The 15425-nt window shown below is 40.5% G+C and overlaps 1 protein-coding gene across 4 annotated transcripts in view; it reads left to right on the top strand.

Annotated features, from left to right (window-relative positions):
• adamts10 (ADAM metallopeptidase with thrombospondin type 1 motif, 10) overlaps positions 1 to 15425 on the top strand; it is a 50333-nt gene that overhangs the window by 24504 nt on the left and 10404 nt on the right. For all 4 annotated transcript variants that reach the window (XM_042483978.1, XM_042483977.1, XM_042483979.1 and 1 more), the window contains exons 10-17: positions 134 to 280; positions 560 to 701; positions 1697 to 1804; positions 2501 to 2646; positions 5291 to 5354; positions 5521 to 5623; positions 10879 to 11012; positions 13819 to 13942. In XM_042483978.1, coding sequence (XP_042339912.1) covers positions 134 to 280; positions 560 to 701; positions 1697 to 1804; positions 2501 to 2646; positions 5291 to 5354; positions 5521 to 5623; positions 10879 to 11012; positions 13819 to 13942 — 968 coding nt within the window. The remainder of the gene's footprint in view (positions 1 to 133; positions 281 to 559; positions 702 to 1696; positions 1805 to 2500; positions 2647 to 5290; positions 5355 to 5520; positions 5624 to 10878; positions 11013 to 13818; positions 13943 to 15425) is intronic.

The following is a 15425-nucleotide window of genomic DNA, read 5'->3' as shown; positions in this document are numbered from 1 at the left end:
AGCCACTGCAACATGTCTGTTCTTTAGATCCCGCTTGCATATCCACAGTAATCTTTTTTCCGTCCCTGCTGCGGGCACTATCACCGGTCCACACGGCCTCAAAGTGTTGTCACGGTTTCATCATGGGTTTTAGGTTTGGGATGAACCATGACGGTATGGGGAACGCCTGCGGGCCCCGCAGCCAGGAGACCGCCAAGCTGATGGCTGACCACATCACCATGAAGACAAACCCGTTCATCTGGTCCGCCTGTAGCCGGGATTACATCACCAGCTTCCTGGAGTGAGTCAACCTATCAGATATCTGCAACACCACAAATAATTTGGTAATTAGAGGTTTGAGAAAGAAAAATTCAATTGGATGTCAGAGTCAAATTTTTGATGGTCAGAGAAGCATATTAGTAAAGGATTGATCCTGCCAGAAGGCAAATCCACTTCATTTTAATTGTCCGTTGTTTGTTCGGTGTTTCAGTAAAGCTCTTTTACTTTGGATATTCTGAGAATAAACAACTGAAACTGAACCATTTCTGTATATTGTAATCTGCTTTTTGATATGCTTCAGCTCAGGTATGGGCTCCTGTCTGAACAACATCCCCCCCAAGCAGGAGTTTGTGTACCCCACCACAGCGCCGGGTCAGGCCTACGACGCAGACGAACAGTGCCGCTTCCAGTACGGCGTCAGATCTCGACAATGTAAATATGCGGTGAGTGCGCTGACTACACTTTTCTACTTTTCATTTGCCTTTCAGCTTACTTTTTCCCCCTCTTCTCATTAGTGCTTCTTCTCAAGTTATTTGAGCTTTGAGTTAACATCAGCATGCAAAACTACTCAAATTGGCAGCGCCTGACACAGGATATTTTGGCTTAATGTTTTGTACAGTGAGAGGAAGTGGAGATGTGTTGTCCATCTTTATATACAGTCATTGGTGACTCCAATTTTAAGTCTGAAAGTGTCTTAACCCCAACAGTCACACAGGTAGCTCTTAATGAATCAAATATGATAAAAAAAAAAGTTATTTTTGTAAAACCTTCGTAATTTTTGCTAGTGAAGATCTTCAGCCATCTAGGTTATAGAATATCTTGAAATCCAGAATCAGGGCAACTGGACTTGCTGTTTCACTTTTTAAGACATTTCATCACTTGTTTAAGAGGCTTTGTCAGTTGTGCCATAAAGCAGAGCTGATGCTTCTTTAATGTTAAAGAAAAGATTGAAATAATAAGATCAGGACCCTCAGTACCGCCACCTTCGTAATTTCTTAGTTATGATGGAACCAGGCTGACTCTATCTTTCTCTTTCAGCTGACTCTATCTCAGTGCAAGTCATTTACCTCACAGCTCACTTCTGATTTGTGTTCCTCCGACTCTCTCCTTCAAGTCGGCCTCCCTGACAACACGAAACATCTTGCAATACCCTCGCTGAATAGCATCCACTTTATTGCATGGTCAACTTTTATAGGGCCAGGTTCAGAGCGAATGGACATCTGGAGCAGCACACAGCTTTATAGACTCATTACTATCAATACTATGTGGTCAGAGCATATGTCCACAATAAAACATAATCCCATGTGTTATAGGCATCGCTGTAGAGGGAGCAGAGAGGAAGGTGAACAAGAGTGCGTCTGCTCTTATATCTTAATAATGAGTTTATATAGAAACACTTTGACGGGGTGTTTTTATTTGTCTTTCACTCAACACACAGGAAGTCTGCAGTGAACTTTGGTGCATGAGCAAGAGCAACCGTTGCATCACCAGCAGCATTCCTGCTGCTGAGGGAACCATCTGTCAGACCAACACCATAGAGAAAGGGGTAAATACTGAAATCATTCTTTTTCTTACATTATACTTTTATAGGTAACACAGCGGGGAAATGTGTCCTCAAAGAAAGAGGCTAAATGTGGCATGTTTAGGTAGAATGGTTTTATAAATCTGGGACTGGTTTTCCTGTTTCTTACAAGAATATAAAAGCATACTTAACGCTGACTCATCTTGGCTGTTGTTTTGTTTGGATAGATAAAATAAACGAGGTTGGTTACGGTTTTATTATGATGTGTTCAAGGTTGGCTCAGTAAAATGAATTTTGGGCAAGCGTAAATAAAAAGTCATCGTGTTGTGTTCAAATGTAACATTAAAAAAAAGAAAATGTAGTTTTTGGTCAGAAATTTGAATAATACAGTCGTTTGGGTGATAAATCTGTTTTCCCAGCAATATAAAAGAAACACTCACTTAATAAGCAATAAAAGCAAAACCAGTATGAGTATTGATAGTGGTATCAATAAAGACTTGGATCGTTAAGGAGTCTGGATAATTTTATCAGTATCAATAAAAGTTAACGATTCCCATCCCTAATTGGAATTGAAAGATATCTTGTCTTATATTCTTCCAAAGAATTGGACAGTATGCTTTATAAACTTTTAAAGTACTTACTAACTGAAAAAAGGACACTGTCATTGTTTATGGGTGAATTCTGAACATGTGTATAAATGTGTGTGTGTTTTTGCTGCAGTGGTGCTACAAGAGGGTGTGTGTGGTGTACGGGACTCGTCCGGAGGGTGTGGATGGGGGCTGGGGTCTGTGGTCACCCTGGGAGGAGTGCAGCAGGACCTGTGGAGGAGGAGTTTCCTCGTCTATCAGACACTGTGACAGCCCCAGGTATGAGTCTCCACTGTGACGAGTCTAAAATGCATCAATCCTGTGGTGATAAACTACATGGTGGTCAAGTTGCATGCTTAAAATGAATAAATGTCTCAGAATTAGCGAATAGAATACATCTTTGAGTGAAAAGGTCCCTGCACACCAAACCTACATAAAAGAAAAAGTGGTGACGAAGGCCAGCTGTTGCATTGTCTTACATTGCCTGTGTCTCGGCCAAAAAGTTGCACATCAACGCACCCCAAAGACTACAGCTAACAGGCAGCTAGCACATATGTTCTGTGCCTGTGTGAGAGGACATGACTCTCCTTATCAGTACCAGCAGTAGTCTGTAATTGTCATTCAAAATGGTAAACCAAAACACTGATGAGACAAATTCAAAACGCTAGTTAGCCAGCGTGCACATAAATACACAACCCAGTGTTGAAAGAACAAAGCATAATTACTGTGCACTAGCGAACAATAATACAAACAAATAGCTCAGTGACTGGAAAAATAATCTTACCTGATATAACAAATTTGTTTTGACTTCACTCCCTCTGGACTTGAGTAGTTTGTTTGCTTTCCTCACTTCTGTTTCTCTTCTTGTGTGCTTAACTGAACTGCCAATCAGAGTGATTTCATTCAACAACGGGCTCCACCATCTCCGTTGCTGATTCAAAATGCTGAATTGACAGCAAAACAGCCAGCAACGACTGACTAGTGCTAATGGTGTGGGATGCAAAAACTACGCTCACCTGACGGCAGACTATTGGCCTGGTGTCTCAGGGCCCTGACAGAGAAATTAGTCTAGTCTAGGCTAATTTCTTTATATTTAGCCACCTAGAAGAGATTGCAATTGTAGCATTGTGCCAAATATAATAGTGTACTTAATAACATAGGTAAATTATTTTAAATCAGTCTCGTTACAGTACTCACATGCCAATGTCTTCATCAAAGGAGTTACTGGTCGTTGTAATTATTCCTTATGTCCATGCGTGCTGATGACTTAATAGAGTGAGTACACTGTAAGAGCTGGAGGACAAAACCCACATTCCTCGTTCTGTCCAAAAATGATAATAAACTTCAGCTGTACAGGACGTATCCCTTCACCATGGTTTAGAAAGGAAACAGCCACCATGTGAACACAAAGAGGGAGTTTGTGCTAAAAAAGCCTGTATTTTTTAAGATATTCACTTAACCTGGCTAAATTAGACAGTTTGAAGCCTCATCCTATGTTCACACTGGACCCAAAAGTCCCTCGATATGTCAGCAGTTGCCTGGCCAGTCACACCAGAGGCGCATTTCTCAATGCTGGTCAGCAAGCATTCTGCTTTTCTGCTCTTTTCTAATCACAACAAATCACAAGTCGTATGAGGAGCTCATCCTGCGTAGATGGCCTGAATAGTTAACATGTGCACCAAAAGTAAGTGGGCAGTACTCAGCATGCTTCACAGCGCTCCAGTGCCGGTGTGAACGTGGCGTCATAGTAGCTTCAGCTGTATTTTAAGATGCATATTTGCACAGAATGACTGCAGATTTTGTTCCTCCTCACATACAGTGTAGTCACTCTCTGATGTAGCCTCGGGACTATATATAACAACCCTTAACTCTTTCAAACATACATTCAAATTGAGCATTTGTGAACTTATAATGTTTTCATCACACTTCATTACACTGGGAGCAAGATGTTTTATTTTGTTCTGTAAATTATAGAGAAATAAAGGCAAATGATTTATACAGTAAGGTAGTGAAGCATTAATGCAAAAGAGTATCATCATCTGTGTTGTTACTGGCTGTATTGTACAGTTGAAATATCAACCAGAAGGGAGTGATCCACATAAAGTACTGTTTATATTCACTGTTATGAAAGACAAGTTTAAACACTCTATATGTAGTTATAATACGCATATCTAAAAATATATGTATGTGCTACATTACATACAGAAGGATCCAAATCAGTTACAAACAGTGTACAAAAAAAACACTGGTATCAGCCAGTACCTTAGGTGTCAGAGTAAGAATTGTAATCAGCATAGATAAAGTTGAGTTGCATCCTGAGAAAACTGCAGTTTTATCTGTGGGAGGAAACTGGAGCGCTCAGAGAGAACTTAAAGAACATGCAACGTCAGTGCAGAAAACACCAGAACTGAGATTTATTTCAAGCAACAGTTCCATCTTTTTTTTTTTTTATCGTGTATGAAATAATTCAGATAGCCTGAATCATCACCAAACAACAAGCAGACTCGCTTTTGAATCACGCTTACCAGATCCCTCATCTTGAATTGATTAGACTGAGAATGAATTGACCCAAATCTGAGGCCAACAGTGTTTTCGTTCGTATCCTTTCTGAGCATCGTTTGCACATTTGTTTCGGTTCCATTCTGTTTAAATTTGTTGAAAGTTTACCAGAGGCAGCCGTTTGACAGTGGCTGGCTCTGGCTTCCTTCTCAGCAGTTTTTATTATTATTTTTTTATGTGGAGGTGTTGTCATGACGGTCTTTGATAGACAATGAAACAATGAAAGAGACAGACAGTGAGATTGAAAACACAGTTATGAAGGCAGACAAAGCGGAGATCAGGAGCCAGTGTGGTGTGGTTATGTGATGTTAAATTGTACTCAGATGTGACTGACTGGCCTGATTCGCTTTGTGTTTGGTTGCAGGCCAACTATTGGTGGAAAGTATTGTCTGGGGGAGAGGAAGCGCTTCAGGTCCTGCAATATTGATGTGAGTGTTGCTGCTTTTCATTGTCATCATTGATCGGTAAACATACAGTAATCAGTATCATGAATACTATTTAATTTAATTTGTTTTGTGTGTTTGTCAATGCATGGGATTTGCATGTGTTTGTATATATTGTTTAAAAACATGTATGTATGTGTGTGTGTTACAGGAGTGCCCTGCAGGCTCTCGGGATTTCCGGGAGATTCAGTGCTCTGATTTCGACAGCGTTCCTTTCCGGGGAAAGTTCTACACCTGGAAGCCATACAGAGGAGGTGAGTGAGTAACCGATGTCTGTGTGGGGTGTGTGTGTAACTCTCTACAGTACGTATGTGTTTATTTGCACCATGATGATCTCTTCCCGGAGATTTGCCCTAACATTGCCCTCAGCTCTATGGAAATCCCGCAACTATACAGTTTCAGCTTAACACTTTTTTTTGGCAGCAGACAGCTGTTTTAGGGAAAAAGCTGATCCCAACACCACCTGAGCAGCTGAGTTGGCGACTAGCTGGTGAGCAAAGTAGATATTTCCCTCAGAGGATAGTGTACATTTACATTTAAATACATAATTGATAACAATTCAGTCAGATGATAATCACTGCTCATCCCTGGATGTCTTTTCCTCTGCTGGGGAGGCTGAAGCAAAGGCTGGCAACCAAGTCGCCTTGCAGCTGGCGGGTCAGGTCAGATGCAGTTGGGCTCGGGCAGAAAATGAGAGCTCTACTTGTTATACAATAATGTGCTTTAGCAGTACATTTACTTAACTGGGTATTCTTAGATTGTGGTAAAAACTAAAGGCATTTTCCTTGATTGTATTAAAAAAAGAGGTGATAGTGAATTAGGGAAAACAGAGGCGAGATGACATGAAACTAAAGTCCTCAAGTCAAATGTCGATTAATTTAAATGCGATTAATCGCAAAATTTTAATAGTTTATTGCGATTAATTGTATTTTTTAAGAACACGTTTTGAGTTCCATTATTTTGCATTGTAAAACAGTAATGAGGTCCATATTTACAAGGTAGAGAAATTCTTACCAGATCGTCTTCATTAGGAAACAAATGACAGCAGGAAACTGCATGGGACCAGCATAAAGTCTGTTAAAGGCATGTCTGTTAATCGGAGACTCATGGGTACCCAGATAACCTATTTTCATTCAGATATCTTGAGATGTTGAGGTCAGTCAAGAGATCCTTCTGATGCCATTTTTCCATCGCCAAAATAGCCTAAACTTAGAGCATTATTCAGCCTCCTATCTGGGAAGCTAGCATGACATTTTTGGTACCAGTGGATTGTCACGTCTTCTACTTTTACGTGATACCAGTACAATACCACTATAGAACACAGCCCAGCACAGCCTCTGAAAGACAGGAATGTCAGCCAGCAATTCATGCGATTGAAGAAGAGTAAAATGTTATATGAGGACCTTATTCACATCATGATTAATGCATTAACCCTGACAGCACTAGTTAACATATGTATGTATGCATGTATTCCCTAATATAATCCGGACACTGTCATCATTTGACCAGTGTGCTGATGGCAGTAAAGGATGGTGGTTATGGGACCAAAGTTCATGTAAAGAGGCACGTTGGGGTGGTGCATGGGGCAAACAAGGACTTGCTCCCAGGAGACAGGTGTTAAGCATTTGAAACCAAGTGAACTTGGACTTATTTTAAGGTACATTGTTACCATTTTTTATTCCTAAATTTAACCTACATAACTTTACGTTAAGTATGTAAGGTAACAACATCAGTTATGGGGCACTCTTTCATTACATATCATATGAATTACACCGTCGGCATCTTAAACCCCCGGACTACCAGGACACCAGCTACGCCGTCAAATTATTTAAAAAAAAAAAGATTATTCATTAGTATGCCTGCAGGTTTCCCAAACAGCAAGTTAAACAAAAGTGTTTTTTCTACAAAAACAAATATGCATCTTCTGTGACACTGTGATAAATTAACATATTATTGTTGTTCCCCCTGTTATAAGAATTTCCTTTGAAGATGATGAGATGAAGCTAAAAGTTGATTTAGAGGAAAAGTTGACAACATTAAAGGTGAACAGGACAGACAGATTTGAGCCAAGAGTTGATGACAGGAGACAAACAGAAGTCAGGAGACAGAGAGTAGCATGTGTGTGTGTGTGTGTGTGTGTGTGTGTGTGTGTGGGTGTGTGTGCCTGTGCATGCATAGAGAGAGAGAGAGAGAGGAGAAAGTGAATCGAAGCTGCAGACTCCCTCCTGTCTGGCCCGCAGATGCTGGCTGCAGAGAGCCATGAATTCCCATAATGCCTTGCGAGAATTCCTCGCTCCTGATGAGCACTACGCTGGACGTGAAAGATAAATAGCTTCAACGACATAACTGCCTTTAATCTAGCCCTCCAATAACATAATGGCTTACAGAGATGGCCGGCCAGCCAATTCCAACTTCAGGCAACAAGTGCTCCTTTCATCAAGTCAGCTGATTTTACAATGGAAATCCCTTGCAGCTGTTAAAATAGGAGCAGTGCCATAGACTCTGCCCTGCGTTAAGGCCAGATCACACCGCCCAGCCCCTTCTCTGTCCTCTGCAGGCCTCTCAGTCTCCTCAAATTCTCATCTCAGCTTTGCTTCCTTTCACTTTTACCCTCAAATTCTGAGAAAACAGCTTCTTTTCTTCTTCTCGCTCTCTTACCTTTGTCCTCACTGCTCTGGTTTCTCCTTCTCTGACTTTATTTAGTACACCATTATGCAATCTCCCTCTCTGACGCTGAGAACAGAGGCAGCTTTCTCCCTTAGCTCAGGCAGCCAAGGACAGTTCATTAAAAAAGGTCTGTCGTCTAAGCTGCTTTTTTTTTTTTCCAACAAACAAGCTGCTCCACATTGCTGCTCCAACTGCCTTCACATTTAACCTTCACACTCCACACAACACAGCCTGCTGCAACTGCGATTGCCCTGCCAAAGCTAGGCACCATGGGAATTGTAGTTTTCCGTGGCCTGACCACTTTATCGTCTGCAGGCTGTGCCAGTACATACTCTCTTTCTCTCTCTTTTTCTCGTCTTCCCAGTACATACTGTACCTGTTTCAGTGCTGCCAGCACAAACAAACACAGCCCAGACTGATGTCAACAGCCACTCAAATGGTGGAGCTGCTGGCGAGCTGCTCAGATGAATGAAGGATATATACCACTTGGCTGGAGAAGACCTTTAGCAACTGCCTGTGTGTGCGTGTGTGTGTGTGTGTGTGTGTGTGTGTGTGTGTGTCATGCAGTAAACAGGGAGAGCAATACAGAGCAAATAGAGAGTAAAAGGATGATAATAATATAGTCATGCAAGTGGACATCATACTTTGCTGTCTGTGTATGGGTGTGTGTGTGTGTGTGTGTGTGTGTGTGTGTGTGTTAACAAGTGTGTATATTTACGGATTTTCTCTGTCACACTGTATTTAGACATCAATTACATCATTACTTACATCACACACTAGCGGAGCCACTAAATACTACACACATATGCAACAAGAGCCAAATGATTAGTCACTAAATTGGCAACTTTTTGATAAAAGACATTTCAAAATATCAGGATTTGCTGCTTTTCTTTGTCTTATATGATAGCAAAGTAATAAATACATTTGCTTTTGAACTGTTGATTGCCAAAATAAGTTGTTTGACTATGTCACATTTGGCTCACCCGATCAGATAGCATTGTCACTGTCTGGCTGGGATCATTATTTGACAGAATGTCTTAATCTCGCAAAACAAAATGTAATGGGTAGGTAGACAGACAGACAGATAGATAAATAAACATTGTTATTTAGCAGCAACTTGGGGAAAAAATCTGAAAAAAATCAGAAATGACAATTTAAGTGTTAACCTTTTAGATGCTTTTTTACTACTCTGTCATATTTTAAACTAAGTGATTAAGTGAATAATTATCAGCAGATCAAGCAATGGTGAGTATAATCTTTAATCGTTTGTTGTTTGTAACTCTTGTTAGTTATTATATTTGCTTGTATATCGAGTTTGTCACTAGGTGTCGCAAAATGAGTTATGGAATATTTTGATTTTAGTTTAAGTTCAAATTTTAGTGTGAAGTTGTGTAAATCAAACCACTGACCTTTGTGTTGGTGTCAGTGTCTTGATATACTTTACAAATTCGCAGTGCTCTGCCTGTGAACATGTACAGTATACAGTATTTGTATGCATTTGGTACTTGTGTGTGTAATTGAGGGAAGCAGGGACCTAATCAAATTCAGCTGCTTGTTCTCTGGTTGTCAGCACTGAAAAACATTTCATACTCCCCCGCAGACTCTTCCCGCTCTGCACGCCTCATAAGGATGTGATGCATTTGGCAGAACACGTGCAGAAGGTCATACATATTAATATGACACATATCACTATTTACTACATCAATTTAAAACAACCTTCCTAAATAGATTTTAATATGTCTTTTATTGTCACATTAATATTTAAAGCAGGCTTCATGTCTAGTCTCAGTGGTCCAACGTAAATCAGGTGTTCAAAAAGGCAGAGGAGCCAAATTAAACACCCAGCAGGACTTGCAGAGCTACTAGTGGACCTGTGGCTTGGTGCAGGAATTCAGTTTTCGGGCAGTTAGCCTGCAGGAGGTTTGACTGCAGTGACTATTTCATTAGCTGTATTCAAATTCATTACAGTTTGAGTATTTGCAGTAGCTCAGACTGCAAGATAGCAGGTAAATAAAAGCAAGTTGTCATTCAAATGTACCTGTTGAAATGTTTGTGCTTTTTTTTCCAGGAATCTTGTCTCTGTTAATTTATAAGTTAAATCTTGACCTTGAAAAAATTAAAAATAAAATAGTCTCAATTACAGGTCCAATTTGAGCAATTTTGGACCTATATTTACATCAACTAATCTTTATGGTGTTTCATATTATTATTTATAGGAAGTCCTTTAATCCTTATGCCATTCAGACAATGAACACATGTTCAATGACTGTATCAGGGAACTGTATTGTTAGATGTGCTCTTTTTTATTATTTATAAAATGTATTGCTCCTTGCTGCCAGTTTTCACTATTGTATCTTCTATTTTGTAAATTTGTCTGTTTTCAGTGGTGTGTTGTGTTATGTGTTTGTATGTACCTTTGCTATGTTTGAGTGAAGCCAAAGACAAATTTCCACTGAGGAGATAAAGTCTATCTACGTATTGCATCAGAGAACTGTTGTTTCTTTTTGTGCCAAAGTTCAGTAAAAATCAAAACATGTAAAAATTAGATAGGGGGAAAAAAAAATTTGTGAAGACTTTGATGAGCATGCCATGTGTCCTTCTGTTTAACATCATGTACAGTTTTTGACTGTACATCTGTATATGGTGTACAGAATAGTGCAGACATACAGAACATGTGCTGTGTACTGTAGTTAAATTTGGAGCTGTGAATGCAGCCAAGCTTGAATGTGTTTTTTCCATGTTTGTGTGCTCTAATGTTTATGGATCCAGTATTCTAATACTGTATGCTCCGTGTGTGTGTGTGTGTGTGTGTGTGTCTGTGTCTGTGTGTCTGTGTGTGTAGGTGGTGTGAAGCCCTGCTCTCTCAACTGCCTGGCAGAAGGATACAACTTCTACACAGAGCGTGCTCCAGCTGTGGTGGATGGCACACCTTGCCGAGACGACTCTCTGGATGTTTGTGTAAACGGGGAGTGTAAGGTGAGATAAGACCTTTCTGTGTGTTTGTGTGTGTGTAAGCACCCATGCAAGACTTTGATTGAAATGCATTAGAGCCATTAGACGTCTTCATGTGAGGGCGGAGGATCAACACCAGACTGAGATAATATTGTTTATGCTCGCTCTCTAGACTCTGGACCGCCGCCACGGTCTAGTTTACACACTGACTGCTGACGATCATCACAATCAGCTGCTTAACTGAGAAACTGTCTTAACTTTGGCAGCGATCTTAGATTCCCATTACCGATGCGCTCTGCTAATCTCTGCTGTTAATGAAAACAAAACATCTAACTGCTGCTGATTTTGAAGTGGAGGCCACCTGGACCTTCAGCAGGTTCCTGGAACCCATTTTGACACCCACATGGCCCATTTGTTAAAGGACATAGACCAAAGGAAAAAAACACTATTGGTAATAGCACACAGCAACGTGGATGCTGTTGATTCCCTATCTGTTGGTTCCACTTGTTTATCTTGGAAGTAGCTCTCCTCCAAAAAGTAAGCCGAAGCTTTAGACAGGGAGAGAAAGATGTGAGGACAGAAGAAAAAATCTTCAGCTTGTTGTTTTGTGGTTTCCTGCTGAGTGCCAAAAGACTTTTATGTGACTGCTCCCCCTTTCCTGCCTCATACCCCCCATAATTGCACTTTATTTCAGTGTCTCAGAGGTTAGATAGACTGAGGAGCTGAGGGAGGCTGCACTTATCCAAAAAGAGGATTTTGTTTATCAACATCTCCTCTATGTTCTCTCCTCCTGCACCTCTCCTCTGTTTTCCCCTCTGCTCTGTTCTGCTCCGGAGGAACTCAGTGACCCTCCAGCTCAGCTGTTAGTCAGTCTGCACTGCAGGCAGGCTTTCATTCACTGCGCTCTTATTATCTCTCTCTCTTTTTCACTTTCCCTCTCTGACACTCTCTTACTTTCTCTCGATGTCACTCCCTTTTTTTCTCTTTCGCTTCCTTTTTCCTGCAACTTTTTTGTTTGCAATCCAGTCAGAGCTTCTTCCTCCCTCCCATTCTGCTCTATCATCTCACCTCTCCCGTATTTTATGTACATATTACACACTTTGGAGAAATCTCTGTCTCCTGTGGCGCTGGTTTCAGTTCTTAGATTGTTCTGACAATGAGGAATGGAGGAGAAGTTTGTGACATAGAAAAACGACCTGGGAACAAGTAGTCCAATTAAACACAACATGCAGCTGTAGACAAAAGGCACATCTGTCAGAAACCACTTTTCACAGATGTCTTGGACACAATATAGAGTGCCATCTTTACAAGGAAAACAGCATCAAGCAAATTTGTGCTGATGCAGTCAGTTCCTGGACTGCACATGTCACTAAACCTCCTCTCCGTGAGTGAAGGAGAGCCCATGAGTGCAGTTCAGAGATTTCTACGAGATCACTACACTCAGAAATCAAATGATTATGTTGTGTTCTTGATTGTAATATTTACTTTGGCCAACATCGCCTGAAGAATTATGATATTATTATCTTTACCATATTTCTAATGGGAAACAAAAAGAAGATTAAATATGAGATATAGCAAAGATGCACAAAATATACACAAAGTACACAAAGCACTGCAACTAGTGGAGGGAGAGATGGAACACGTGGAAACTGAGATGATGCTGATACAAATGTAAATGTTGAAGAAAATACCAAGCCAAAAAAAAACATTTAAATGTTTTAAGTTTAATTGCAGCAGGGATTTTACAATTCCTTGATGGTTAAGTCCAAATTCAAGTTTGAGGAGCACAAACCATGACATTCACCCACTTTTCATTCATTAACTGATGATTAATTGTGGTGTGAGAGTCAATTTTTACAGCTGCAATGTGCCATATTTCACTCGGACAACATTTCAAAGCTTTTCCATGACTTTTCAAGGACCCATGACGTTTTTTTTTTCTCGTGCCCATTTCAAACTCTATTCAAACATAATTTCAGCTAGGGGAGAAAATTAGGAAACTTATGCAATGGTAAACAAAACGTTGTCACACATCAAAGCATATTGGAGCTACAGTATGTCGTCAGCTACAGGAAATAAAATCGCCCTTGTGTTAAATTACGTGGAAAGTTATCCCTGGAAGATAACTTTAACGATTTCATTACACAGTACAAAATTCCATGAAATTTTCAAAACTTTCAATTATTTTTACGAATTCCATGACCTTTCCAGGCCTGAAAATTGTGACTGTGAAATTCCATGACTTTTCCAAGTTTGCTCCCAATAAGCTCTGGGAAACACTGTCAGCATTTAGACACAAGAGGCATGCTGTAAGTCTGGACCTAAATTATTTTAACCTTTAATAACTCACCACTACCTCACATTATAAAACCACCAGATCACCATGGGGGTAATCACAGTTTCAACTCTGGATTTAGTCTTAACCTGTGATCTAATCAGTGTAAAAGTAATAATAAACTCCAGCGCCATTATCCCCCTCTACAATAAGCAACTGCCACATGAATATATGAGACTGAGCGCAGTTGCCATTCATTCTCTGCACGTTTGTTTAGGTTCACTGTTAAAGAGTTTGAGTAAAACCACCTGCTTCGCTCATCATGAAACTTATTTATGTCGACAGCTATGAGTTTAGCAACCTAAGAGCATTATGTCTGCACAGGATCAGAAAACACATCTGGACTTACCATCTGATACTTCTGTGTTATGGAAAAGTGGTCTGGAAGACATTAGAGGTAATCCCTCAGCCCGGCCTCTGACACCTCTCGACTTACTGACTGTGCCCCTTGACCCCGAGTGACCCTGCAGCTCACTCATTTCTCCCTTCTGGCAGCACGTTGGCTGTGATCGTGTCCTCGGTTCAGACGTTCGTGAGGACCGCTGCCGAGTCTGCGGGGGTGACGGGAGCCGCTGTGTGTCTGTAGAGGGACTCTTCAATGACTCGCTGCCTGAAGGAGGTACAGAGCTAAAACACTCAAGCACCAGTGCACCAGTTATCTCAACAGTTTTAATTTAAGTGCTGCTGCCACGGATGTTTGTACATGTATAGATAAAGATGATTTCATTGGCAGCTGGGAAGAGTGGTTTAAAGTGGATTTGGACCAATCCCTGCTCTCTTGGGAAACAGATTAGAATTATGTGAGGCATTTACCATGGAAGTTATGCAACTTACAGTAATTGTTCTCTTGTACCAAAAATGTGCACATGCAACATTTGGATTCTGATACTCTGGACTGTGAATGTCTCCTGGAAAGCTGCCTTGCAATGTGAGTTAGGATACCCCAGACATTCAAAATGTATCATATAATTGTCTGTTCACATGCAAACTCTGTCCATAGCAGCATACTTTTACAGTTATTTATTTGATAAAGCCAACAAAACTCCACATAGCTGCAGGAGGGTCATTTATTTCAGCACCTGCTGGGCTTAAAGATAAATGATGTGTATATTCAGCAGTTGAGAGTTGATTCAGCCCAGATTTAAAGTTGGCATTACAGATAGTAACAGTCACTAGTCTTATCCATCATTGTGTCTACATTAAGCAGTTTTTTTATGACCACGGGGGACATATCTTTTATTATTATGTTATATTAACATGTCAGTGAATTCCTGCATAGTCCTTTAAAATGTTATTGGAAGCCTTATAAGATCATCTGTTGTGTGGGGTTGACAAGAAGATATAATTGTGTGTCCTCTACATAAAAATGAAACAATAAATCTACATATTACGTGACAAAGGGGAAGCGTGCACATAGAGAAAAAAGTAGGGCCCAGAATCGATCCCTGAGGTACACCACAAATAAGTTTTGTAGACAAGGAATCTAAGCTGCAAAGTTTAACACAGGTCCCTTTTACATAGGCACTACAAACTGGAAATTTTCTAGACATTACCAGAAGGACCTGTATGTGAGAACACAAATGTCATTCACTCTGACATTAAACAGACTTAACCCTGTTGCTTCCTAGTAAAAAGTCCAAGTAATGTTCAATTGAGACCATGTGCGAATATGGCAGGAAACTCCTGAGAGTTCAGAGCGAGCAGGTGGGCGTGTGAGGGGCGTTTCTATCGTGCAGCCCCTGTGAAACCTAAAGAGAGTAAATATCCAAGGGTGAAGAAGAAGGGGGATTTATATGAACATACCAACAAAAATGTCTAACTGGTGAGATGACGAAATACAGAAACCTTTGCCACTAAGGGTCAAAGCCAAAATAGTCAGACTAATTCAAGGTACATGAAGAGACTCAGAGACCAGCCCACCAAACGGTTACATGCAAGAAAACTTCTTACAATGTCTGGAATTAATTCCTTGGATATTATTATTAGCGTCTTGTACTATAGATGAATGATGAAATGCACATCATATCACCGGAAGATGCACAACATCAACTGCTCAAGGGCCAACCTCTGATCTACTATAAGAAAATTTTGTTGCAAACCTC

This window comes from Plectropomus leopardus, chromosome 3, assembly GCF_008729295.1.
Source record: "Plectropomus leopardus isolate mb chromosome 3, YSFRI_Pleo_2.0, whole genome shotgun sequence".
NCBI lineage: Eukaryota > Metazoa > Chordata > Actinopteri > Perciformes > Serranidae > Plectropomus > Plectropomus leopardus.
Note: the sequence above shows the minus strand (reverse complement) of the source record. Positions and strands in the feature narration are given on the sequence as shown.